A 27,622-nucleotide genomic window follows, 5' to 3' on the forward strand; every position below is an offset into this window, starting at 1 on the left:
TAATGTTCCTGCAAGGTCAACAGTTGGTCATGTTACACCACGGACGTACACACTAATTACCGGTCCTCCAGAGTCCAATAGAGCTGCGGAGACTACGTTGGCTGATCCCTGTGTGCATTTGTTTACGCAACCATGTTGGCAGTAGAGTAGCAGTGGCAGGCGAAAAATGTACAATGGAGAGCAGTGATAAAATTAGCGTTTATAAGTCAACATTCCATCCAAGGGAATTCACATCTCACTTTGAAAGGAAAGGACATTAGATCCATGTGCAAGCTGGAAAGGTTGAATATTACAGATCCCTATAAAGCACGAGGAGTGCTTTTTACAACTATCATGAGATAGGGAGAATGTTCCAGATATACAACACCCAGATATGTACAATTATCTGATAGAGTTTCCCCTCTCACAACACTGCTGAATCCTTGCGATCATACAAAGGCTTGGAAGGTTACAAGTTTAGGATACGGGTGTGTGTACTTAGAAGCCTTGCAAGGCTTAATCTTTGAGGCAAGTATAATGCTCCCGGCAGGATGGACCAGGTAGGGCGGAGAGCGCCGCAGGCGGGTGGCGGTTCAGTCTGCAGCTGAGTAAGATTTTTTATTTCCTTTCTTAAATATAATAATAATAGACGGAGACACCGGGAACACATCCCTCACCGTCATTTATTAGTAAATGACAATAGTATTATGTTACATCTATTGGCGATAACCGTCACAATGAGAAGGTTCCCACATCTGTGTATCTGGAATCCATTGCTCATCCTTGAGGCACCCCTGTGGCCTGGTATTTGTTCCACTAGAAACTGAATCTGAATATCGAGTTGAATGTGAATTGCTGAACTTGAATATTTGAATTGAAAACTGAATTATTGGATTACATAAATTGTAGAAGAAAAAATTCAGATTCAAATTAAACAATAATGCAATTTATGTAATTCAATAATTCAGTTTTAAATTAAATAATTCAGTTTTCAATTCAAATATTCAAGTTAAGCAATACACATTCCAATCGATGATATTCAGAATCAGTTTCTAGTGGCACAAATATCAGCCCATAGAATACCCTTTGAAATTGAGTTATGAATGTGATTTTGATTGTGACGTTTTCATCCATACTTAGCAAAGTCACAGCTTTTCTTTCCACTAAGAAGCGGTCGGAAGTGGCGGTCTACTATTATACCCATAGCACAAAAGAACACAAACTGGGTGATATTACAGCCATACAATACACAAGTGAAATCTTCCAACCAGCACAACAGGCCAAAGAGAAAGAGCAAACGCAGCTGAGAAAGGCTCTCAAAACCCGTGGTTACCTCAGCTGGTCATTTTTAAGTGCATCTAGTTCCAGAAGGGACAACAGCAAGGTGGATGAGAAACAAATTAGTCTCAAACGATATCGTATTGTCATTCCGTACAGTGTCAGGTCAATCTGAAAAACTCAGGAGGATTTTTAACCAAGGCATCATTCTGGTACAGGTACACTTCAAACCCTCAGACAAAGGACCACCCCAAAGACCAGACACCCCATAACCAGAAAAACAATCTTATGCATGCTGAAAAATCCCAATTCCAGTGAATTTGGGGCTTTGTGCAAACTTTGCGCTTCACATTTTGCAGATTCAGTGCTTCACAGGTTTCAAAAGAAAAGAAACTTTACATACCCACAGGCACTTATACAAGGCGCGTCATTGGTTCCTGGTGGGAAAGTGACCAGTGAGACCAAAAGTGGATTAATCCCATGAGCTGATTAGCTCTGATGACCCAACATATTTCCTTAGAATCTTCCTCGTTAATAAACAAACGGCACTTTTCAACGACGTTCTGTATGAAAACTTATAACATTATTCAAATGTGCCGTTCAGCTTGTGATTCAAGCCAGATAAGCCGAGCGCGCTCAGCCACCCGACAAGCACGGCTCGCTCAGAATGAAACATTGGCAAATAAAATTTTAATGTTTGTTAAACTTTGTTTCAAAAGAGGTGGCACAGCGTCCGATTGGTTAGTACGTTTGCTTCACAGTGCAGAGGTGCAAGGTTCGATTCCCCGTGCCTGTGGGTTTCCTCCCACATTCCAAAAATATGCTAGGTTAATGGTACACTCTAAATTTGCTCTAAGTGAGAGTGCGCGTGATGGTTCAACTTAGTGTGCCCTGCGATGGGCTGGTAACCAGTTGAGGTTGTACCCTTCCTACTGCCCAAAGATGGTGGCTCGCGAGCCTTATGAGAAGTGGAAAATATAATGGATGGATGGTTGTTTTAAAACAGCTTACCTTAACTGGAATCCCACTTTGCATTTTATCCAAAGGTCCTTGTTGATGCTAAAGTGCAAAGCAAAAGTTAAGCCATGATTACTCCCGACAACAGTGCTTTATGGGTTTAAAAATGCATTAATCCACCAGCATTGTACTTTTGGCTAAAATGCACCGTGGGATTCTTGTTAAATTTTAGGGCAAAAATTCAGTAGTTATTGCAACAGAATGTACGTACGTTGACTTGTAGATGACCTTGCACAGCCTGCAACTTAGTATTTATTCTTTATTTCACATTTTTAGGCATAAATCCCCCCAAATAATAATTAAAAATAAAAATTAAACATAATATAATTTTAAAAAATGTCAACCTCTACTTTCACGGTGGTTCTGGTCTCCATTAATACAATAAACGGGGGGTTACAGTACAATGAGTTACAAATCATTTTCAACCAATATTCAAATAATTACTCTACAAAGACAAGCTATTTAAGTTTCAAACCGTTGAATTTCCTTTTTTCGTTTTGTTTTTTTCTCAAATATCTATTCATTTTTCATTTAATGCCTGCCGCACGTTTAAAAAAAACTGAGATAGTGGCATGTAACACTGACCGTTGAAGTTTTACAGGTAGAATTCTTTCCATTCTTGCATGATATACAACTTCAGCTCCTCAACAGTCCAGGGTCGCGGTTGTCGTATTTTGCGCTTGAAATATGCCTCACATGTTCAATGGCAGACAGGTCTGGTCTGTTGACAGGGCCCTCTTGTTTGCACACTCTTTTACTACAAAGCCACATCGTCCCAACATGTACAGAATGTGGCATGGCATTATGTTGCTGAATAAGCAGGGACGTCCTTGAAAAAGACGTTGCTTGAATGGCTGCATAAGTTGGTCTGAAACGTGGATGACTTTTAAGCATTAATGTTGTAAGTTACTCATGACATGATTTGCAAAAACTATTTGAAACTTGGGCTCATCAGACCACAGCCAAATGTGTCATATCCTGGTCGAGAAAGTTAAAACCCTGTCGCAGTTTGGCTTTAGCTACAAATGAGCGGGATGGGTCAAATCGCCTGCGGATAAAGCCAAAGTGTAGACAGGTTTTTACTTTCTGGTCCAGGAGTTTCTGGAACTCCATAGCACACTTTTCCACTTTGCGTTAGTCCATCGTAGAAAAGCTCGAGCCCAGAGAAGCCGGTGGCATTACTGGGTGTTGTTGACGTGGTTTTGTCTTTGCATTGTATACTTTTACCTGCAGCTGTACTATGAGAACTCAGAATGGTTTTCGGAAGTGTTCCTTAGCCCCATTTGGAAAAATCCTTTTCAGAATCACCAGTTTTAATTTTAGTGCCACCTGAGGGATCAAAGATTCAGGGCATTCAGTGTTGTTTTTTGGCCGTGACGCTTTGCTGAAATTTCATCCGATTCTCTGTATCTTTAGATGATATTATGGACCAATTGTATGTTGAGAAGTTTTATAAAACGGTTGGACTATTTGCCCACGCAGTGGCTCACATTGTGATGAACCTCACCTAATCCTTTTTTTAACAAAGCAATCTTTTGGGGATGCTCCTTTTCTACCCAATCGTGCCGTTCACTTGTTTCCACTCAACTCTGTGGAGTGTTCCAAGCAGTTCTTTTTTGGGGCATTCCTCAACTTTCCCAGTCTTAATTTCCCATGTCCCAGCTTTTTTGAAAAGTGCTGAATGCATCAAATTTTAAATGAGACAATATTTGCTGTTAATCAGTTGAGGGGATACAAATAATTTAGGGGATACTTGGGATTCCACACAAACGCTCAGGCTAGAGCTGTCCTTGAATAATAGCTTATGTCCGTACATTGCAGCTACTCCTCTTCTTTGTAAATGATCATGTCAGTTTCCTCACATCTGGGACATTTCTACTGTTGCATGAAGACACAATTGGGAGGGAGAGAAGCAATTGTGCAGTCTGTAAGTTTCCATCTGTGGCTGGACCCACAAGCTTTAAGAGGACGCAATTAGCTACTGAAACTGAGAAAAGACGTGGGGAAGAATGGCTGACATGCTTGCCAAGCTGGGAATTCTCCGCGCTACCAGAGAGCTCCGTTGCCGTACTCGCAGTTGACAGTCTGTGAATATTTTTCACCTTCACGTAGTTATCAAAACTGTTGTGCGAGTTTATAAATGGAGATGAACAAGTGGAAATGTACATAAGTGCAGAATATATGTGAGTGAGTAATGAGACACCTCAGAGATGGTTAGAAAGGTCATTCCTGTAGTCAGCTCACATAGCTTTGATCATTTTCCCGTCACCTCTGAAATAGACCAGAGGGCAGCTTTGGCACAAACTCTCCCCCAGTGTGTAAGACTGCACGCGTATGTGTGTGTGTGTGTGTGTGTTGCGGGCAATTGAAGGAGTGTTTTCCTAACATGCTGACAGGGAATCCACACTTGTTTGTAGTGCACAAGCATGCGTTTGCATGACGACACTAATGTGTTTGCAGCCGTATTTTTATTTTCCAGCGTTCGTATTGGTCAGTGGGATTTGTCCATTCACGTAAATATGTGCACAGTCATGATTCTTAAGAGGTGGCATCACGATTTATTTCTTATGCTGTCCAAACATTAAAGTTGAGATTCTGTGCCTGCTCCACTGTAGACACAGGCCGCCAGACATTCATAGTCTAAAATGTAAAAATTGTGTTTGAGTCCAAATTATGAATTCTACAAAGGCCAACTGAGTTTTCGCCTTTAAATTTATGCAAAGATAATCGTGACTGATGTGCATTAAATAACATTGATAAGGCATTATTACTATTAGTATTTCCGATTTCTACCAGCTTTGGTTCCAATTGCAGTAATCATGTGTGCCAGGAGAGCCGGCATGTGTTCAGCAACTACGGATGTTGACTGACGCTTTCTGGAAGACTTCAGGAGCCAATTTTGCAACAGAATCTTCATACTCGCTTGTCAACATGAAAAGCACAACTAAGTTCATGCAAAACACATTTCCAGCGATCCCATCGATATAGTTCAGTTGTCAGTAAATCGCTTGTGGCATTAAAAACTTTTTTTTTTTTTTTTTTTTTTACAGGCATAAAGAAGATGAAATGTGATTGTTTTCTGATAATACAGTTGACATGATTGATTTACAGGTCTATTTGTTTGCCTGTAAATAGTTGATATGACAAAATTAAGATTTGATGTCATACCGTGTCTTTCTATATCTTAGGCCAGTGGTCGCCAACGTTTTTTGCCGCGGGCCGGTACATACAAGTCTATAACTTTTGCGGACCACCAATGATTGTGTCAGTGGGGTGTCTGCGGCATATTGTGCACGGCGGGCTTCGAACGTGTTCTGTTTTTTTTTTACAAATTTTTCTAGCTCGTGTGGTTAATATTAGCGTAAAGCGACCGAGACAATAAGCATCTTGACATGCTTCAAGAGTCTGATGTAATGGAGAGAAGTCAGCAACTTTTCCAAATAAAATATTTTTCAGCCTCGAATAATAAATAAACCGGACGTACTGCAAGCTTTTCTTTTGTTTTTGTCCAAAGTGGCCTGCTTGTTTGGGGACCACTTTCTTAGGGAGCCATTTGAACTGCCAAACAAAATGGACAGCTGTAGTCAACATCTGTTTATATTACTTTCACATGCACTAGAGCAATGTATTATTTTTTTTCACACTGACAGTCAAACAGACGTCATACATACAAGTAACAGCCCATTTACATTTTTTTTTGCTTGTTAATTATGTTATTAGTTTTAAGAAAGCCTGTGATGCAAAGGAATCATAAAAAATGCTTCCGTAAATATACAGTATTTCTATATACATAAGGATTGATAACTTATCGTTTTTTTTTCTTGTTTTCAAATGACAGGTTACTACATATTCATCAAGAAATTCGTGATTTAGGAATAATGACATTGTTAATACACATGGAGAAAAAAATTACCATACGCCAGGCTATCTTTCTTCTCACTTCCTTCACACAGATACATTAACAATAACTCTAACAATAAATGTGTTATAGAAACTAAAAACCCAAATAAATTTTTCAAGATGTCTATCAGAGAAATAATCCATCAAAAAACATTATTGTTAGTTTACACTTTATACAATACAATTACTACACAGATAGTAAGAGAAGTACGTCATTTATGATCACATCCCACCAATCATATTACAAGATTATGTCGCTCAGGGTTTGAACTAAACAGGCTCTTTGTCTTTGTTGAATTTTATCCGATGGGTCCTGTTGAAGCCGTTTCACAAGGAGGAAAAAAAAGATGCTTACTTGAATTAATGCCCAGAAAAAAAAGGAGCGCTTTTGGATCAAAGCTTTCCTCCGGGACCTTGTTTGGTTGAATTTCAAATGAATCAGAGGCCCAAAGGCACCATCACTTCATTATGGAGGTATTGCAGCATCTTGCCTTTCTCAAGTGGGGGAAGGATGCAACACATGCTTGGTCGGGTGTCCCAGAGGTCTTAGCGGGAGAAATCACTGGAAGCAGAATAGACATTGTTGAAGTATTAGACAAAATAGTGGAGAAAGACACCTTAAAGTGTGCAGGCTGTCTAAGACCGTGGGGGAAAGAAACATTCAAGCACATTTATTCAAGAGCCAGGGAGTAGATCAAAATCATCTCGTGAACAAACTGGCCAGAGGGACTTACAAGGCCTGAGGAGGAAATAAGGAATGGATCGCCCCAACTTCAAAATAATCTTTTTGTCCATTTAAGGTCTGTAAACAAGCAGAACATCTGTCATTTCCGGAACATTTCTGCTTTGTCCAGCCACATAATGCTTAAGTACAATATGTACACTATTTTAGACGATATTAAAATATTTTCTTCTTCGCTTCTACATTTTGCATCAATCTGTTTCCCGTTATCCTATTCCCAAATGTTCTCTTCTGTTTTCATTCTTTTCGTGGTTGAGGTGAGGCTAGGGAAATTACAATATGATCACATACCTCTCCACTAAACCGAATGCGGCGTGATTACACGGCTTAACTCTCCGTAGGATCGGATGGTCTCATGTGTAACATGAGTCTCTGTCTTACAGTTGGATGACTCTTATTAATGGCAAGAATCGCTTTTAGCCAGTATCTCATCACTGGACTCCTCTGACACACACGTGCACACACAGGCGCACACACTATTGATCCTCTATTGTCAGCAAGGATAAAAGAGGCCGGGATATTGCGATCCATCAAAAATACATCAAACACACTTGTACCAAGACTGGCTGGGGAGGCAGAGGAATCGAGGGGGAATAAACACAGACAATGCATCTGTTAATTAAGACCAACAAACAGCCTCCAGGAAAGCAGCTGCGGCTCATATTAGACAGCACTGCAACTCCATTCAAAGATATCAATGACCTGATGTGCTATTTTGTAAGGAAATGTTCAAGCAGTTTACAAGCAGCATATTACACAGTAGTAATTGTCATTGACATCAAGATATGATTGCGCACTGGTTCTAAATTCTAACTATCTGAGTCACAAGAGACATATTTAGACCGATTTTCATTTCCTCCTGATGAGCAATGATGAGTTGTGTGACTCAAGTGAGTTTCGCACTCAAAGACACAAATGACCAGCTCACAAGTGGGCCAGGAAAAATCTGCTCAAATAGTCAATGAGCCAGGATACATAGTAGCATGTTCAAAAATATTACAAGGACTGCCAAAGAATATTCATAATCATAAAGTGGCAAAGTACATTTTTGCAAGAAACCAAAACCTTCCTTGGTCTTTTGCAAGAAACTCATTTTTGGTCGGAGATGGTATTGAATTACACTGCAACATATTGAGAGCTGTTTCGAATATTTCAATTACATCTTTTAGCTGCACAAGTCAAACTGAGAAACACCTCTCTGTATGTCTGTATTTGGACATCAGCCTTCCCCGATTCTCAACATCTGGCCTGGCCTCTCTGTTCCATTACTTGTTGAAGTGGTCCAGGTAGTCTCTCCAACAAGCCTTCCTCTGTTTCTTTTTCCATCTCTCGCTGTCCAGAATGTGTTGCTGTCTGTTCATTTTTCTGGCTGGGTGGCCTTCACAGCTCGTATGGTCTCGGCATTGTCTCCAACTTTGTGCTGTTCCCATATCCAGTAAGCTCTTATATGATCTGCCCAGCATCATTTTTTTCATGCACTTGCTGCATGCAACCACACTTTTTAGGTGAGCTACTTCATATGGTTCCAGGTTTGCACTCTGTAGCTGACTGTGTGGAAGATGCATTGGTTTCACAATTGCAGTCAGATTTTTTTCAACTTCTTCCTTTTTGGAGGAGAAGTGAGTGGAGATACACAATGACGGAGTAATGTTCTGTGATTTTGGTCATCGATCATGATTTTCTTTTCCTTCTTTCCTTTTTTACTCTTTAGTTTTAGAACAACTTTCGTACTTAAGCCAATCAGTTTAGTAAGCAAGTTTATTATTTCTGCAATAACTTTGGTGGTTGAGACATTTTCCACTCATTTTGCCACTTCTTTCTGCTCAAGTTGAGCTCTGGAGGAAACCATTTTTGACAAGCTGAAAAGGGCAAATGCCAAATTACACCACAGCAAATTACAAACACAATTAAAAGCATTTTAAAACGTATAACCCCTGACAGCATCAATCAAAAGTGGACGAATATTATATTTTAAAGGCAATTTTATACAGCTATTGTTTTTGATTTTATTAGATTGTTTGAATAATTGTTTTGCCAATGTGGTGAGTAAATGCCTCTGACCAAGAGTGCAAACATTTTTGTCAGATGCTTCCAAGTCTAAGCCAGTTTTAGTTGCAAACAACTATGTTTGTATCTCTAAAAGCTGGAGGGAGTAGAGCTGAAATGCAAAATAGTCAATAGTGTGATCTCAGCACTGGAATAACAATTGGTCTCGCACAATGTTTTGTCGCCACTCCGTAATAGGGAATAAATTGCCTTGGAAGCATAGCTGAACTCTCAGTGTGTTCACCCCCGTCTGTCCAAAGTGGCCTCCCCCCTGGCCTTCTACAATTACCCCCTCCTTCTCCAACTCCCCTGCCCGGGCAACTTCTTTGCCCTCTTGTATCCGGCCTTTTAGCGTGACAATCCATTATTTTGACGGCTCCCACTAAAAGAAAGAGTGAAAGAGACAGAAAGACTGGGCCTGACTTTCAGACGACGCCCCTTTTTTAAAACCATCCGAATGTATTATTCTTTCCTATCTTCGTCTCAAACTTCCAATATCCCTTATCTTATCTTATCTACACCTCTTTACTTTTTGCATTTGATATATTCAATCATTTTATAGGTCCCCCTTCTATAAATGAATTCATCATTTTCACTTCCACCCTATACCTTTAGTTTCCTTCACCCCTGTTCTCACTCTAGACTCCCTTTCCTCACCCCCCAAACACACACGCACACACACACACATTAAACACCCACCCCCACCCTTGCACTTGTGCTCCATCTCTTTTTTGGCTCTATATTGCTTTGTAGCTGGCAGCGTTCAGGAAACCTGAGCAGGCCGAAAGAAAGAGAGAAAGTATGGTTTAGAATGTCTCCAGTCAGCCCCCTCCGAGGAGCCCCGTCTTATACCAAAATGTATGACCCCCTCCTCTACCACACGGGAGCCAATGACACCCACCAAGTGCAGTCCAACCCTCAGCCCTCTGTGATAACATCTACAGAATGCACCAAACCTTGTTCTTATCTACATAACCAAGCTTCTGATTGCATGCCCAACCCAACATGCTGTTATAGTCACTTGTCGCCATTGGCAACAAAATCAACTATTGGCAGGTTAACTTGACTTGCGCAAGAATATTCTCAACAGTCATTGGAACGCTTGAGTTACAGCTGTTGACTACATACATGTGTGAAAACAAAAAGAAAAATAAGTCTTTAGTTACAGTCGACGGTGCTTACTGCAAATATGTCGTCTAGTCATTGGAGCAGAGAGCATAACTGATGACGTACTGTATCCAGTACCTGCTGCTGTGTTCTGTATATGCTGCCTTCGGTTAGTCAATCATAGGCAAAGCCAAAGAATACTAACAGCAGAATGATAAATTGTGCGTGCACTAAAACGTGCGTAAATGATTGTCTTGTACAAAATATCGGCATCTGAGAAGTACGTGATGTTCTGGGTGTAGTCTTTGAACAATGTTCTCTCCTATGAATTAAAATTATTAGACATTGTTTCTGGGCATCTATCTCTACTCGTTGGGTTGGTGGGGGGGGGGATTTGTCAGACATTGATCAATGTTACTTTGACAAGTATTCTATCATTTTGAAACCTAAACATATTTAGATTTTGAAACTGAAGGATTTCATATCCGTAGTCAGCATGTATTCTTCCTCTACGCAGTCACTTGTGTTTCTCTTTAGCATCCACCCTCTTGATGCTTTCCGAATGTTGAAAAACCTATGAAATGTATTTTATTTCTTTTTTGGGTGAAAGCTCATGTACATTTTTGACACACATTGTGTTGAGTCTTGTTTGGCATCAACGCTTGCGATGCGGCAGGCTTTCGAGGCTCCATAAATTGTCACTTCATTTAACAGGACGCTTCACCCAGTCTTCATGCAGATCTTGGTTAGTAGTCATGTCAATCATTATATGCTCATCAGCTAGCGTTTACATGTTTAAAGTAAACTAACTCCATGGTAAGTAAATGCATTTATGGCTGAAAACTTCTCGGGTTAATGAACAAAAGAAGGCCTCTGTACTTGTTGTTTTGTCTTGTTGAAGACCATTAATGTATATATAATAAAATAATCAAAATAGCTAGCTAGCTACATTTTCAGACACACATGTCACACAACAAAGAAACTTCCATTATGATGATCCAAGCCACTCCCAGTACAGACTTGTTTCCCTATTGACATAAAATATGTCAAGGCCTTGTGTGTCAAGCACATACACAAACTGACACTGTAGTTCAGTTTCAGACAGATGGTTGAATGTCACGATACAATCGATGCTGAGTCTAACAGACGCTTGAAGGGGAAATGCGTCCACCCCCGCCCTTCTCGTTATGTCTTTCCTCCTGGTGGTGTGTCATGTTTCATGTGGATAATAGGTGTCACAGTGAGACCTCTTTGCTCGGGGGACTCCAGTGTCACATAGACACTAATGCAGTCTTGCAGACACACTTTCAACCATGTGAGCGCATGCAGTCAGCTCACTCTGTGGACCATGGGAACCCCAGATGAGCCTCCACTGAGCTCCTTATTTTCTTCCTATCTGTCTTTCTGTGCTCCAACTCATCCCTATTTTATTCAGTACAGAGTCATCTGCCAAGCTTAAGTCACTGTTCCCTTGCTTGCTCCGACAAGTAGTCGTCCATGTCACTCTGTATGGTGCAAGTGTGTTTCTTGTTCTTTCTAAATGAACCATTTTCCTCCACATTGAGTCCAGATGTCAAATTTAATATAGGCCTTATTGGGTTACCGCAAAGCAACAGCAGCAATAAATGGGCATCGACCCGCATGGACTCCTCTGAATGACACTATGATCTCACACACACACACACAAACACAAGTTTTTGGACAATCACCAAGGAGCTGTCACAGTGTCACAGTTATTCACTTCTCTTCTAAATTTGTAACCAGAAATTAAATGGTAATATAGTAACTACATTGCCAAATCCAGTATATACTTTGCGCAGTTAAAAAACCTCCACCTCAACACTTGTACAAACATCAGGAATTTAAACTGCCAAGTGACGCATCACCTGAGACTTCAACTCAATGAGCAGCTTACCAGTTACGCGTAGATGGACACAATATAATAAATAATATCAATAATAAAAACTCTTCCAAAACATGACCAACATAGTTATTGAATGTCTTACGAGGGCTGACCCCAAAATGGTGATTAATTAAAGAAGGATAACACGAAAAATTGCTTATCTAATTTCTATCTAACTTTAAGCTGTTGCAAAAGGAATTTCTTTCATTCTTTATTTATTAATTTATTTTTTGACGTATTGGTTTTTCATTGTCCTCAACGACCCAATGGATAATGCATCAGCTGTATTATGAAATTATACATTGTAGATATGCAGGGCAAAGACATCTTGGGTGATACCTTATTTGATGCTTTTCCAAATGTAACTTTTCAGTCTCATCAAGTCTTTTTCATGTGACCTAACCCCGTGTATTAACTTTCATGTATTATATTACTCGCCTCTTTCTCCTTGGTTCTCACGTGACAGGAAGGACCCTGCTTAGCCTCTGGGCAGATGAGAAGTAGGTAAACGGGATGGCGGGATGAACCGGGGGAACTATACTTTGACAGGTATAGCCACAAGGGGATAGTGCGTGTTAGGCTGAGAGAGTGTGCGTGCGTGTAAGAAGGAGCGATAGAGAGGGAGAGAGAGAGAGAGAACTTCCCTTCTATTGCTTTATCGCGGTTTTCACGGTTCAGGGGCACATATTTTCATGTATGCGGTTGAAATGTAAGCCATGAAACGCCTCATCTTTCACACTCTCCAAACACCTCAGTCAGATGAGCCTTTCCCCTCAGCCAATCACAGGAGATGACAACACAAAGAACATCCTCCTTCTCACATCTCCACCTGAGGTTATTCTCATGCTACTTCACAGGTAAAAGGGATTTCTTTTTTTTTTCTTAATCGAATGTCGTACCTTACAGTAGGTAGTCTTCATATGAAACATAAAGTTGTTTTTAATAAAAACACTTTGGTTTATTTACAATTTGCTTCTATTGCCACTGTCTGTTACAGAGATACATTACACGTTAGTGAGATAAAGACTCCAATAAGTATTAATATTAATTTCTCAATGATTGAATGGCCTTGTATTCTTCAAATGAATATTTCTTCAACTGAACAATTCACAACTCATTTGGTCCCTCTGGACATTTGATCATATTCTTTTTTTCCCAGCTTGTGGCCATGCCAAAACTATTCCTTAAAAAGACAAAGTACATAAAAAGAAAGTACATATTTGACTGGAATAACTACACTCAGAAATTTCTGCCTGGGGGTATAGCATCTTTGCTTTTGTCAAATTATGGATTATGAAAATGTAGTACAATCCTAAGCGTAAATAAATATTAACTTTCTTTTGTTATTTTTTTAAAGCAAAATATAAAGGACTAAAATATCACTAAACAGTTGAGCACAGCTCCACATAAAACAAACTTTTAACAAAAGAGAGAAAAACCTCATTCATTTGGAGAGGCAATATCTGAGCAATTTGCAAGATAATAATGTATCATTCTTTGTTTGGATTCAAATTCAGAAAATATTTGTTCCCATGAGGTCATTAAGGTGCGAGTGCTTTCGGACTATCTACACAGAATATGACTTTGATCATTTAATATAGCGAATGGTACAAGACACGTTGCTGCTTTGTCCCTCAAGAGCTCATTATCTGTCTCATCATTTTGACATAATCCTGGAATGTCACCTACAAATGTCAGCGAAAAGGTAATCATTCTGCATAGTTTAAATTTACAGTCACTAGAGTCTCAGCGTCTCTTATTTCTTCACGCAGTATTCTCAACCTTGAACTTCACTTGAAAGTAAACAGCAGGTTATCATTATGCTACATGAATTAAAAAAAGGGGACAGTCATGTGTCCAAACACCTGGAGAAATCACATACAGTCAGTACATTGTTGAACACTCAGTAGACTGCCTTTGAGGTGGAAACCATATAATTTACTGCTCCATGCAGGCTGCTTGAGCACACTGGAGCTGCGCAGTCCCTCGCCATCTGTGATTTTATTTTTATTTTTTACTTGTAGCCATAGAAGCCACAAGGCCGTTCGACCTCTTGACTGTAGTCTCGCATCAACATGCAACCTCGTCGCCTATGAGACATCAGGCAAACAATTTCATCCTTTCATATGGGTCCTGCAAATAAATAGGACTTTTTACGCTTCACATTTTTTTGCGATCGGACATTTCTTGTTCAATTGATGAAGAGATCCAGCGAGCTGTGCGTGCGCTCCCAAAGTTTTCCAGAGCATATAAAATTGTAAATATGGTTAAGTATACTGTAAAATGAGTCATTGTGTTACGATGTAGACCATTTATATATATATATATATATATATATATATATATATATATATATATATATGTATATATATATATGTATATATATATATATATATATATATATGTATATATATATATATATATATATATATATATATATGTATATATATATATATATATATGTATATATGTATATATATATATGTATATATGTATATATATATATATATATATATATATATATATATATATATATATATATATATATACATATATATATATATATATATATATATATATATATATATATATATATATATATATGACTATTACTATTAATAATTATATAATAACTGGAGATTTTTTTAAAACATTTGAACACAGTTAAATATAGGATGGCCCGTTTTTCATTCAAAAACGAGTTTTTTTGTACTTTGTATGTTTTGATCAGGACAATGACATTAGCTTGCATTAGTAATTTTATCGACTTGATTTGGAAAAATCAGTTACCAGTATTGTACCCGAGCAAGTTAAATGAACAAAAGTTCATGAACCCGTTCATATTTTGGTTGAACATGAACTGTATGCAGTGTAGTTCTACCCGATGGACGCATTTGCGAACATGCTAACACAATGCATTCTGAGAGGCTTTTTGGAGGAACAATTCTTTTTAGTTTATATATATATTACTTTTCAATCTATAAGGGTTAGCTTGACTTACTTTCCAGCACAAATTCCTGTATGAAGTGGCAAAATAACAGACATGGTTAGTGAAAGAGGCCCAATGAGATGAAACTACATAATAGCTATATTGTCTTATTTTTCATCGTCTCTTTTACTCAAAAATGTTTTACACACTTCATCTCTATGTTCCTTTGTGTGCGGGGCTTTGTTTCCACCTCCTCGCTTCTCATTCAGTTTTTGGCCAACTTATCAATATAAGTATTTTGTAACACAACCAGTGGCACATGGAGCAGCATCACATGGGGATGTTGTCTTATAACTTGAGATCTCTTTTTCTCCTCTTAATTCCACCATGTCAAGAACTTCTATCATCATCCCTTGTCGCCACATTGGCCCAGATGGGACCAATGGAGGTCACCTGCTGACCTCTGAACCTTCTGTTGACCGTGTGTTACCATGGTGAGGACAAGGGATTAGTCGCTCGAGAAAGAGTAGCTATTCTTGTTCTCTTTTTTGTTTCTCTTGGGTCTTCAAAGAAGTATTTGAGTTTGGAGACAAAACTCTTAGTCATTAAGGAAAGGAATGTTTGTGAATTTGCATTTGTGTGTGTGTTGGGTGGGGGTTAGTTTAGAAAGGATAACCCCTGACCCGAGCTTTCATAAATACAGTTCTCTCTCTTTCTCCCTCTCCCTCACTCTCTCATTCACACGCACAAACACACCCCCGCACACGCACACACACACGCACGCAGCTATGTAATTTTATCTTTTTATTAGGACATATACTCCCACATTCACTCACTGAATTCTTTCCATGGCCCACATATCCATGAGCCTTTTAAGACAAGCTACACTTCATTTTCTTAAAATGTGCACCAACTTTACTTAATCAAACAGTAAATGTTTATTTTTGAATTACATAGCCTTCCCTCTTCAGCCCTAAAGGGGGGAAAGTCCCCAAAATAAGTTGTGATCCATCTGTGTGACATTTTTATGTCCCCCTAAGACCATAAAGTTAATCGAGGAAGACAGCATACACTTGGGAGATGTCATCATTTGTTTCAGGGACAGCGGAGCGAGTCTTCATACTTATCAATTAATCTCATCTCATCTGCTCTGAAACTATTTTTGTTGAGTTTAGATGATTCAAATAAAACCTCCAATGTTTAAACGTATGCAAGACTTTTCGAAATTATTTTTTTTAATCTGTTACATAAACAAAGGCTTCCCTGTATGCTTGTGCACACCGGTGGTGTCACTTAACTCAAGCTGGCAGAACAATCCGTCACCCAGGTCAGAGTTCAGCTCCAAGGTGTCTAAAATATAGGCCATAAATCACCTTCACCCCAGTTCCATTCGCAAACACTCCCCATGGGTCCATGCATGCACTTAACAAGACAGGACTTCAAGCGCAGGCCTCACTGCATAATGCAGAGTCAGATTCTTTCCCAAACACGCAAACATGTGCAAATTTTATTCAACAATCTGTCAACAAACATCTTAGAAGCTGCGTCCAGTAAATCTGATCATACGTGTGAATGTGACAGAGCCAAGCAAAAAGAATCCACATTGGATTCACTCAGCATATTTGCTATGCTTTTCGCCGTACTGCGTTCAAAATAAAATACCAATGAAGGCTAACAAGAGGAGGAGGGGTGGCGGTTGGAGTACTCGTAATGTATCACCAAATGGCCAAAGGTGTCTGACCTGGCTTAGTTCAAATAGCAACAAAATCAATCATCATAAGAAGTACATTTACCCAAACTGCTAAAATGAGGTATAAAAAAAAGGAAATAAATGAAAGAAAAACTGCTTTTTAACACAATTACAAATAGGGAGACATCTTAATGAAATGAATCACATTCCCCGCGCTAAGAGAAGGACAAAAAAAAACGATTAAAAGGTTGGGTAAAATTCATAAAGGAACAATGAGTCTTGGCCAAAACACTTACTGTATGTTGTGTCGCGATGGAGAAACACAGCATAACCGCAGGTCTTGTTACCTCCTGGGATATCTCGATGGCAAAACAAGAGGAAAGAGGAAGAAGAAAAAGAAAAACACAAAGCAGGGGGTTGGAAGGTCGTAGTTAGCCACTGGCATGAGTCAAAGGTTAAAGCCGGCCTGCATCCTGTCAACAAATAGCAGCAGCAGCAGCGGCCATGTTATCTTTCCATCAACATATTGTTCACACTGGAAAGGCCATTTATGTTTCTCAGAATTCTCTCAGATTAAACATTTTAAAGAATGTACTTTCAGCAGCAATCGGGATATGAAACAACAACAGGCTTGAGTACAATTGATTGTTCAAGCTAATTTGAACAGTAGTTTGGAATGAAAGGGCCTATTTGGGTTGAACACGTGCTCATTGCGCACACTGCATCAGTTTTAAATGAGATTAAATGGTCTTTAGTTGTTAAACACATGCTTTATTATATTATCCGCCATGCTCTGACATTTTCAAATGAAAACGAATAAGAATCTTTGGGAAAACGGAAATGATATGTCAAGCAAAACGAGCACATGAAGAAAGCAAAGTAAAAATACTATTTTCTATAGTCACAAGTTTGAAATAGCACCATAATAAACTAAAGCAAGTAGTTTCAAGAACATTCAACAGTTCCTCAGTGGTAATTGATATTAATCTTGCTATGAGCCATCTCTTCCAATTGCAAACAGTCCTGTTAATCAAAATCAACAACATTCCAATCCGACAAGACTGTTTGAAGTATTTTCAGCAATAGCAGCAGTTATAGTGGGCACATTACTGGATCCTGGCACTACTTCAAACATATCAAGTTTTTGACTGGTTGCATTTTCCCTAAATACTGTAAAAGAAATTTTCATTGCTTACAAAATAAACCAAAACTCCCACTTCAAAATATCTTTCTATGATAATATATGTTGAGGTGAGAGCCATGGTCTTTCCTTATGCGATTGGCCATTGTAAAGCTAACTCAATATAGCTGGGCTATCAAAATCAAAGCACATTTTAGGTCCCGGACTGAACAGGTTTAACATTTAATGAACAGACTAAAACAAACAGATGGGATTTAATAGCCACAAATTAATCAGTTTTCATTATGATTAAAGAAAAAAAAAGCCAGCAAAAGCCCATCTCCCTCTTTGAAAGCTCAAAGGAGAGAGGTTTTACGGATGTACCGGTACGATCGCAGACCTCAAGCTGGCATTGATTACACATAGAACAAGAGTTTGAAACACATTATATCCAAGATGATTGTTGCATACAAACTCAATCAATAAAATATCGAAGTATGAATATGTTAAATTTCTCGCCGAGTTGAATTAAAAAAAATAGGCTCATTAAATTTTATTTTATTATTTAATTTATTTGAATTTAAGATAGCTCACAGTATAACAAAACCGGACTCTGTCATAATATGTCTACAAAATCAAATTAGGAGACATGTTTTGCGTGGGTTTTCTGCCTTAAGCGGACCAGCTCTCGCAGGCTCATTAAGCAGTCTGGCCCACCGGGTATTCTTCCAGTGCTTATTTAGTCACTCCACTCCTGACCATCAGCAAGCAGCAAGTCAAACCAAAGTTCATATGAGAAACAGTTTAAGTGTGAGCAAGAGATGACCGAGATTGAGGCAGAGGTCTGCTTTTGTTGGAATGTTATCTGAAGGCCACAAATGTTCGGCCAACTTAACGGGAGAAAAATCTCCCTCACAGGTATTTGACAGGAGAGTGTAGCACAGCAGTTGATCAGGAAGAGGAGAGTGGAATAGATGAGAGATTGTGAAAAAAAAAAACAGCAGCCGCTATTTCCACTTCTCACCTCGACATGAGTCAGAGTATAAAGAGCCAAACAAGTAGGGATTCCCCTTACACTGCATGCTCTTCGGGTCATTTAGCTTATTAATACCAGGAGGCAAAACAGGCAGTCCCGTACAGTCAGAACAAGAAAGCACCAATGCTTCATCTTTGCTTTAAAAGACATACAGAACAGAATGTTAACAGAGTGTACATGCATTACTCTCCTGTTATGTAATACTCACCCAGAGCTTGATTTTTATGACCAGTTTGGTTTTTGCGGCACAGTAAAAGAGTAGTTCGCAACGCTGTCTTACAGCCAGATTTGAGGTTTGACTCATGAGTGGAGTTTGTTTTTCCACACTCAAGGGATACTCCAGATACTCCCAAAGGCCGTGCAGAAACATGTGACAGGTCATCAGAGTTCAAGGCCGTCGTGAACCAAGGACCCCCTGTAATGAAATAATGAATCAAAATCCAAGATGAGTTTAATCATAGAATTTAAAAAAGAAGTTTTTGTGGCATGAGGTGTTGCTCCTTTTTAACCGGAGTCTCCATCCTGGTGGGAGACTGGAACTAGTGAATGCATGAATGTCATCACTATTGTGAGCGCTGCACTTTGTTTTATCTCTCAATTACAAACTGTTTCCTTGCCCCATCAATGGTTTCTTTGCATACAGTCTGTCTGCTGTTTTCAGCAACTCATTCTTAAAACCGGTGATTCCCAAACTTTGTGTTGTGAGAGACAATCAGGGGTCCTGCTGGAAACCATCCAATTTCGCTGAATTTGTCTGTCAATCATCATGAATTTAAAGTCGATCTTCATTCATCTATCTATGCAACGTATCCTGACAGGCTGTTTCTTTAAAAACAAGTGACCAAACCCACCTCTGAATAATGGCATCGCGTCACAAAGTAAATGTACACCAAAAGAAAAAACAGCTATATATTATAAAACAACTTTGTAGATTCACAGACGATTGTCAGTAGTCTCCCTTCCAAGCACTTTGTTATGGATGAACGATTTATCGGTATTTATCAAAATAAAAATGTAAGTCACATCATGCTCACCAGAGATGCTAATGTAGAGACTTCTACCTGTCTGTGTGTACTGTTCCATTCACACTTTGAAAGTGGCCCCAGGATTGAAACAAACCAGCAAGAATGTTCCTTAACCTAGCTTCATAAATTTGAGGGTTTTTTTGAAAAGTGCGCCTTGAAAGTGAATTTTTAATCATGCTCCGACATGGATCTCCATCATGAATCAAGCATTTATGTACATAGAGTTCCACCAATCAGAAGCTAACCGTAGCTGAGCCAATGAGAGGACAGTGAAAATCACTTGCCGTTCAGCAGTGAATCTAAAATCGTATTGGCTAAATGAAGAAACATTAACGACAACGTTACATGCGTGGTCGACGCCTGCACTCAAGATTAAAAAGGTGTTGGACAAAATCTTTGCATGCAAAAACATAAACGACTGGAAGCCAGACATCTGATAGTACGTGGGCCTGCAGAGAAGGCTTTGAAGGTACTAATGGCACATTACTGGAATAATTAAATTTGTGAGTAAATTAAAATGAAATCAACGTTCCAACTTTTTATGACATTTTTGCTTGTTGGTGAGGTGTTGCATTTTATTATGCAAATGGTTGCCTTGGCCCAGTAAATATTGGGAAACATTGTTTTACACGGTCCAGTGCCTGGCGTACAGGTGCAGCACAGTGTCACTACGTCCATCCCCCACAGCTCGGTGCCAAGCGACCGGTGTGGAGTTTACCGGCCTTGCGCTGACCTCCTTACTGGTGGTGTAGTGTTTGTCATCCAGAGATCCACCTTCCAGTGGTTGCCACCCCACCTTGGACAGACCTTGCGAAACGTGGGGAAGGAGACTGGAAATTGTGTAAAGTGGTAAAAGATCAAGAATGAGACAAACACAAGAGAGTCACACATCTCCCGGAGTGAATGTACTGAGTGGGAGAGTGAATAACACGGCTAAGAGTCAGAGCAAGTGAGACAGACATTTGATATGCCACAGGCCACCAGTTTGCTTTGTTCATCCCCTCCGGCAGCTGACAGACAGGACAATAGCACCGGGGCACTGCTCCTTCTCTCGCCGCCGCTACTCCCCTCCTTTTCTCTTCATTCTCCTCATCCCTTGCTCTCCACCTCCATTCATCTCCACCTCGCACCCTTGCATACACTGGAAGTTTTTACATCGAGCCAACAAAAGCTCATTATCATATGTTTTGGCAAAGCCATGCTTGGATGACTCTTATCCAAAAGTTCCCACTCCAATCACAGAGCCTCCGGAAAACAGAGAACTAAATTGTGAACCGTGGAAGAAAAACAGTATCTGGACTGCAGAGTGAAAATAGACTCTGACAAATGAAAACAAGAGCAATACATGTACTTTATCACACCATTGTGCCTGTCAGCGGCGAATACTCTTACAGCTGTTCTAAGGCGGTATTATTCAGCCCGTATTTGCTCAATTTCACTACGGGGGTAATGTCGAAGGAATAATGGAAGATAATGATTGAATATGCTTTGCAGTCTCTGTGTTTGCATAATTCAAGAATGAATGTAGACAGTTTGAAAGTAAAGTGGGCTTGCCTAGTGTGCAGTTGAATCATCGAAGATTCCCAGTCCTGATGCAATGTAGTTCCATTGTAGTGTTCCATTTGTGTTTTCTTTAGGTTTAGTTTCTTAGAGTATGCAAGTTGCCTTAATCAAACCCTTCATTTGCTGTACTATGTACCTATAGGGCAGAGCAAGACACTGATTGGTCAACAAAACTTGTAATTCCACTCAACAGCGGCATAGAGAGAATACAAGGCGAATGTGTGAACTAAAGCTCGTATTCTTACACTGCCCATGAATAGCACAACAAAAAACCAGGGAGGCTTCCATTGTCGTCCTCTGCTTAATTTATTGTGCTGTTAAATTCAAATGTGTGTTACACCAATATGTCACACTAGTTACCTACTTGTCACCAACAAAGAGCAACTGTCCTCGAGTGTGGGAAAAAAGGTCATCTTGTTGCAGCAAAAGTTCTGAAGTCAGATATGCTGCAATGGGATACTTCAAACTATTAAACAGGGAATAGTGCACAGGCAGTGGAAGGCGAGATATAGATGGGCCTCCTTCCTCCAAAACACTCTTGAGAGCTATCCATTGTCCAGCCAACATCCTCTTTGTAAATGAAAGCATGAGTGTGTGTGTGTGTGTGTGTGTGTGTTTGTGCGTGTAACAGGATGTCTCTAACATTACTGAAAAGCAACTTTACCTCCCTCCACAAGCCGCACACCCATTCCTGTGCATTGTCCCTGCCTGAGGGGAGAGAGCGAGTGAAAATGAGTGAGAGAGAGCAGAAGCAAGAAAATGATGTGACATGGTGAATGGCGTCGCCATAAAAGAGACGAAGACGGAGAGCGCATTACTGTTTTGCTGCAGAAAGAGAGATAATTTATCAGAAAGTGAGTCAACAGAGGGAAGGGGATCGTGCAAAGAGAATGAATTGGGGGGAGGACAGATAATAGATGATGATGGGTGAAACAGAGCCAGTAAAAAGAGAACATTTGACCTGATGGCCTGTCGCACAACGTAGTAAGACTAGACAAACACAGACAAAGGCAAACGAGGAGATAAGGAGAAAACTACTGTGCTTAAGGTTTGATGCATTTTGCCTTCCTTTCCATCAATGTAATGCTACTTGGGTAGCATCCAGCTACCTGTCACTATTCCATCTGCTGCCTACATTTTTGGAGTTTACTGTGTCGGCCGTGTGGTAGCGGCCTGGGCTTCATGCCAGCGTTGATATTGTCGGTACATGGTGGCCAACTAGCCATAAATGATGCCCCACACTCACTCCCACTTTGTCGAATCGAGTTAGGGGCAAGTAAAAAAAACACAGTCAGGCAGCATGTAGGTCTATTCGACTAAAGACGTTTGAATTTTGCGATGCTGTCAGCGGTGGCGTGACATCGCTTTGCTTGTGTGTGGGATCCTTAATAGTGAGCCAACTTCCTCGCCGCCTCGCTGCGTGTGTCGGACTGATTGTATGTTTACTTAAATCTAATTGTCCTGGGCTGTAAATAAATAACACGATTGAAGGTTTGATTGCGCTGACTGAACCAGGTCCATTTGAACCAGACCAAGAACAAGCCTGCTTTGCACATGAGCGAGCGTTTGGCCGGGACACAGCATTGTAATTTGAACACGTTCCCTTAGTTGTGTGCATGTGGGCACCTGTGTGTGTGCTTAATCCGTATATAATGAAGGCCATGCTCAATATTTCTTGGACTTGAGCTTTGATGACAGAAGTGCATTTCCATTAACAGCCCTACCACTTGTTCTTCCGCTCGAAGCAGTTTCTAGATGGCTTGTTGCCTCATAACCCCTCCGTCTTCTCCGTCTTAAGACATTCATGAACGCCCTACTTTGCCTTTCTTCAAACATCTCATTGTTGCCTCCTTCTTCTCTGCCGCGCTGACAGCCTCAATGAGGTGGTCCAATGGCAGACATCTGAAAAATGCACTAAGACAATTATTGGAACAGCATGTCGTCACAGACACGTTCAGTAGAAAAGGAAATAACGTAGCAACATGTGTTTAGAGTTTCAACACTTGGCACTCAAGCACACAGTGAGCGATGCAGCAGCTTGGATCGCGTGTGTGTGCGAGGGAGACAACCATGTATATAAAAACAAAACTAATTGGATAACGCATACACTTGGATTAAAATGTTGATGGAGTGTTTTGTTGTGATGTCAAAACATTGGGAAGCTGTAACTTGTGAAACAAGAAGTTGCCTCACGCCTCACTTGCTAATTCCCTCCAAAACATCTGTAGGCTACATCACGTAAAAATATCCACGCCATACAGCGTGTTACACTTTTTTCGTGCCACTGTACAAAAAGGTTTGTAAAGCAAAAAGAACAATAGGCATCCTGAAAGGAGGTGTCAATGAACCCAAGTCAGAGGATCTCATATACAGCCTTTCAGGAAGCGCCATTGTCTGTCGGGAAGATTAGTATCGTCAAACACCCAGTAAGGAACATCCCAGCGGAAGTGCATTAGTGGAAGTATTACCGCATTATCATTGGTGGTGATCTCTCCTCAGTTTGTTGAGAATTGCCAAGTAATAGTTCTTGTGGACAATGAGTCACTTAACTACTATGGTCAATTTTTCATGGACTCCTTTGACTTTATTGTCGCGTAAACACATCTATTGCATGGAGCGCTGTACGGTCATGAACACAGCCGGAAAAACACACAGCTTTCCAGCATCCTGGGATCGGTTGGGAGGTGGACTCGAACCTGAGGCCCTTCACTGGCCGCGGTCCTAGAAACTCCTCTACAGCTGCTCCAACATGGAGGAGGAAGGGTGGAGGACCATAAATATAGTTGAGTGAGTGCCTGTAATTGTTTCTTTCCAGTTGTTATGTGATTACGGTTGGGAAATCAGGTTGAGGAATTTTACACGCTTTCAACTTTCTTTTATCAAAACACGCCCTTATCATTAATATATTATGATTGGATATATATTATCCATATCTGTGCATTTAATTTTTGCCACTGTTTTAAGTCAGACAGCTTTTTTTTTTTATCAAGAGGTGCTGTGGCTTTGGGGACAGATCCATCGAAAGTCACGCTAAAAACCCAGTGGCGCCTACATTGGAATTCATTTCAAGCTTTTAGCGAACAATGGGACGACAGTAAATTCTCTACAAAGATTTTTCTTCAACATCACGCTGAAAAGTGTGCTTTACTGACCATCACATTACATTATCCATTGCAGCTACAAAAGCCCCCAATATATTCTTAGGTAAAACATAAGCTTTCAAGTGGAGTGAAATTCAACTAAGGAGCCCCACAAGTAGCATTAAAACTTTGAGGTATGCAAAATGCTTCCATCTCTGACAATGGCAGCGCAGGAGCCGTAAGCCTTTTTAATTGCCTGAAGCACTCTGTCCAAGCACAAAGACTTCAGACAGCCATAGCCAGCATTTCAATCAACACTCTCGTTCAGTCTTTTCAGCATTCCTGTCCTGCAATCTGCGCCTCTGTCTTTCTCTGGCTCACCCTCTTGGTTCTGTACCTCCCACCCTCTCTTAACTAGCTCTCTAATTCTCTGGCTTTTGCTCCTTCATTCTGTTCATCCTCTCCTGTGAAACCCAGCAAACTAATTCGTCTCCAGACAAATTGCCAATCAGCTGTGGACAAAGAGAAGAAGAGAAAAGAGACTGGTCCTCAATAGATCCAGTCGCTGTTTTGCTAAACGCTCGCTCAGAGGAGGAGGGGAGGAGCCGGACAGGAGAAGGGGAGAGTGTGCTTCACAGTGTGTGGATGGGGTGTGTGTATAATACTGGTTTGTGTGGGTATTTGCAAGTGTAAGCAGGGGTGTGTATGCGTGTTCATTAAGACGATGTGTGTCCTTGTCGCCCCCTCCTGCCAGGGTTCACCTCTTTCTCTATGCAGAGGTTAACGGCCTCACCGTCCAATCACATTCTCCTGTCAGGGCGCTGTCGCCAACAGCAACAGGTGGTCCAGCCAATTGGTATCCTGCTAAGCGGAAAAGTTGTTCTCGACAGACTTTAGGAAGCAGACAGAGTCACTGAAGCAGACTGGATTGAACAGCACTTACGTCATTCACAATTCAATGTATATACGCCAGCTTGTCATTTGGGTTCTTAAACTCACTGACCCCCCGTGTCATTACGCCATTTTCGGGAAATAAAGCAGCATGCAAAAGGATACATTCTAGATTCTGCCTTTTACCTCTAGATGATGTAAAGTAGCTTACTTTTAAATGCATATCACATCTGCAACAACTTTAAAAACAACCGTTTGGGTCTGCAGGCAAATATATACTGTAAACAATATAGCTTGTACACGTGCACAAATGCAACACCATGAATGATATGCAGGTGCATAAGATGCAGACACATTATGTCATTTCAGAATTTCCTTCCAGCAAGTATATTTCACACAAAATAAAATAAAATAAACACCCGTACTACTTCTGTTGATACATAGTGTTCCAATCATAAAATTTCTCCCGTGTTTATCCACACAAATCTGAGACAACGTTCGCCCAACTTGTTCTAGACCTCTGATGAATGAGACACCGCAACTGACACATGGATGCTATTACGCACACGGATTTCATTTCAAACTTCACTTATACTACAAACTGGACTATCATCACATCTGTAAAATACTAACCGAGTCTGGCTTTATTTCTTCTTTTGCCTTTTGAGGGAAAATTCCGACACATAGCCATAATTGCTTGACTGAGTTGGCTACCTGGAGATCAACTCCAGTCCAATTATAATCATGTCGCGCTCCCTTGACTCTATGACAACTTCACATGGGCTTAGTTATTCATATGCGATTATTGTGCGGAGCTTGAGAAACAGACATCCGCACTAATGCTTTTGACAGTAACATTTTTTGTTTGTTTATGATATGTCCAATGATGCTTCAGGTAAATAACTATTTCTCAACAGATTAAAACTCCAAGGACATAAGAAGGACACTATGTGTCATAACAACAGAAGATTACCAAATCTCAAACACGTTAAATTCACGGAGAGTGGGTTGGGACCACATACACACACACGCACCCCCCCCCCCCATATGTATATATATATATATATATATATATATATATATATATATATATATGTATTTATTTATTTTTATTTTTTTTAATTTATTAATTTATTTATTTTTAATCAGATAATTTCTATGTGTATCTGTATCAAAATTGTTTTTGATTTTCTTTCTGTTTTTGTTTTTTTAGAACCGCAAATAGGTATAAAGGGTTACATTTCAAAGCAAACGGGAACAGAGCCGAGATGGTGGACGGTGGTAAGAGGAGTAGGCAGGCAAGTTTAATCGTCTCGTCAGTCTGTTATTGACCACTGCAGCCTTTTTCTCTCCTCCTTGGCTAGAAGCTGTCCGTCACTGTGACTACTAATTAAGATGCAAACAGGCTCATAAAAAGGAGCAGGGTTTACAAAGGAGAAAGGATAAAAGCTGCATTAGTCTAGGCTGAGTGCTCCTGCCTCGTTAGACAGAGGGAGAGGAACAGCTCCGACATCTGTCTGATCATTAACTCACTTAGCTTGACATGCCTGTAAATTTTGTCACCCCTCCTTTCGTCTTCTCTTATCCACTCATGTACTCATTCACAATCACAGAGATGACTTATCCACCTATCCTTCCTTTTAGTTTATTTTGCTTACAAACCTGTCTGTCTTCCTCACATAACAGTTCTTATCAGTTTAGTTTCAGCTCGCATATACAAAGGAACCGAGACGCATGCACCTCTCCCACTGCTTTTTATATAGACACAAAAGGGCCGACAGGAGGAGGATAAGGTATCACTCTGTTGACCATGACAGTGTATTTAACAGATGAGTAAAAGGTTTTTACACAGACATCCATACATTTACACACAAAAATTAAAAGGACGGAAAGAAAACCACGTTCATTTTTTTCCTTAACGTAATTTGGCACATTTTGTCAATGGCAGTCCAACATTGATAACATCCCCTACACCTACCCAAAAAAAAGGACTCATCACAATCAAAGCACAGACTCGCAACCAAAATCTGCATTAGCAATTCGTTTTGAATCAAGGCAAACCTACTCATTGTACTTTCAGGGGAAAACACGTCATAGTTGAAAAAAATGAAAAATCCAATTTTATCACAATGTTAAATGGAGTCCACTTATCTACAGCATACTGAATGTTGTCCAAAGTACTCTAGCAAGTCTCAGTTTATGAAAACATATTAGAAGTCACACCTTTGCGGTATCATGCGTCAACTGCCGGAAAGATGTTCTTTTTTTTTTTTTCTTTTGAGACGTGAGTGTTGCCACCCAAACATTGCTTTGTTA

At 40.0% G+C, this 27,622-nt stretch overlaps 1 protein-coding gene across 9 annotated transcripts in view; it reads right to left on the reverse strand.

Annotated features, from left to right (window-relative positions):
- The window catches only part of LOC148333673 (uncharacterized), a 119,597-nt gene that overhangs the window by 4,353 nt on the left and 87,622 nt on the right, over positions 1 to 27,622 (reverse strand). For 2 of the 9 annotated variants that reach the window (XM_088300728.1, XM_088300729.1), the window contains exons 3-6: positions 18,956 to 19,162; positions 16,888 to 16,941; positions 6,909 to 6,976; positions 5,867 to 6,736 (exon numbers count right to left, since the gene is read on the reverse strand). In XM_088300728.1, the coding sequence (XP_088156854.1) occupies positions 6,721 to 6,736; positions 6,909 to 6,976; positions 16,888 to 16,941; positions 18,956 to 19,129 (312 nt within the window). In that variant the 5' untranslated portion in view covers positions 19,130 to 19,162 and the 3' untranslated portion in view covers positions 5,867 to 6,720. Of the gene's footprint in view, positions 1 to 3,470; positions 3,604 to 5,866; positions 6,737 to 6,908; positions 6,977 to 16,887; positions 16,951 to 18,735; positions 18,885 to 18,955; positions 19,163 to 27,622 lie in introns of those variants that run through there. The other 7 variants (XR_015844247.1, XR_015844241.1, XR_015844242.1 and 4 more) reach the window with 7 other exon arrangements.

The sequence above is a fragment of the Idiotropiscis lumnitzeri genome, chromosome 7 (assembly GCF_059441095.1).
Source record: "Idiotropiscis lumnitzeri isolate Australia: NSW breed Sydney's pygmy pipehorse chromosome 7, RoL_Ilum_1.0, whole genome shotgun sequence".
NCBI lineage: Eukaryota > Metazoa > Chordata > Actinopteri > Syngnathiformes > Syngnathidae > Idiotropiscis > Idiotropiscis lumnitzeri.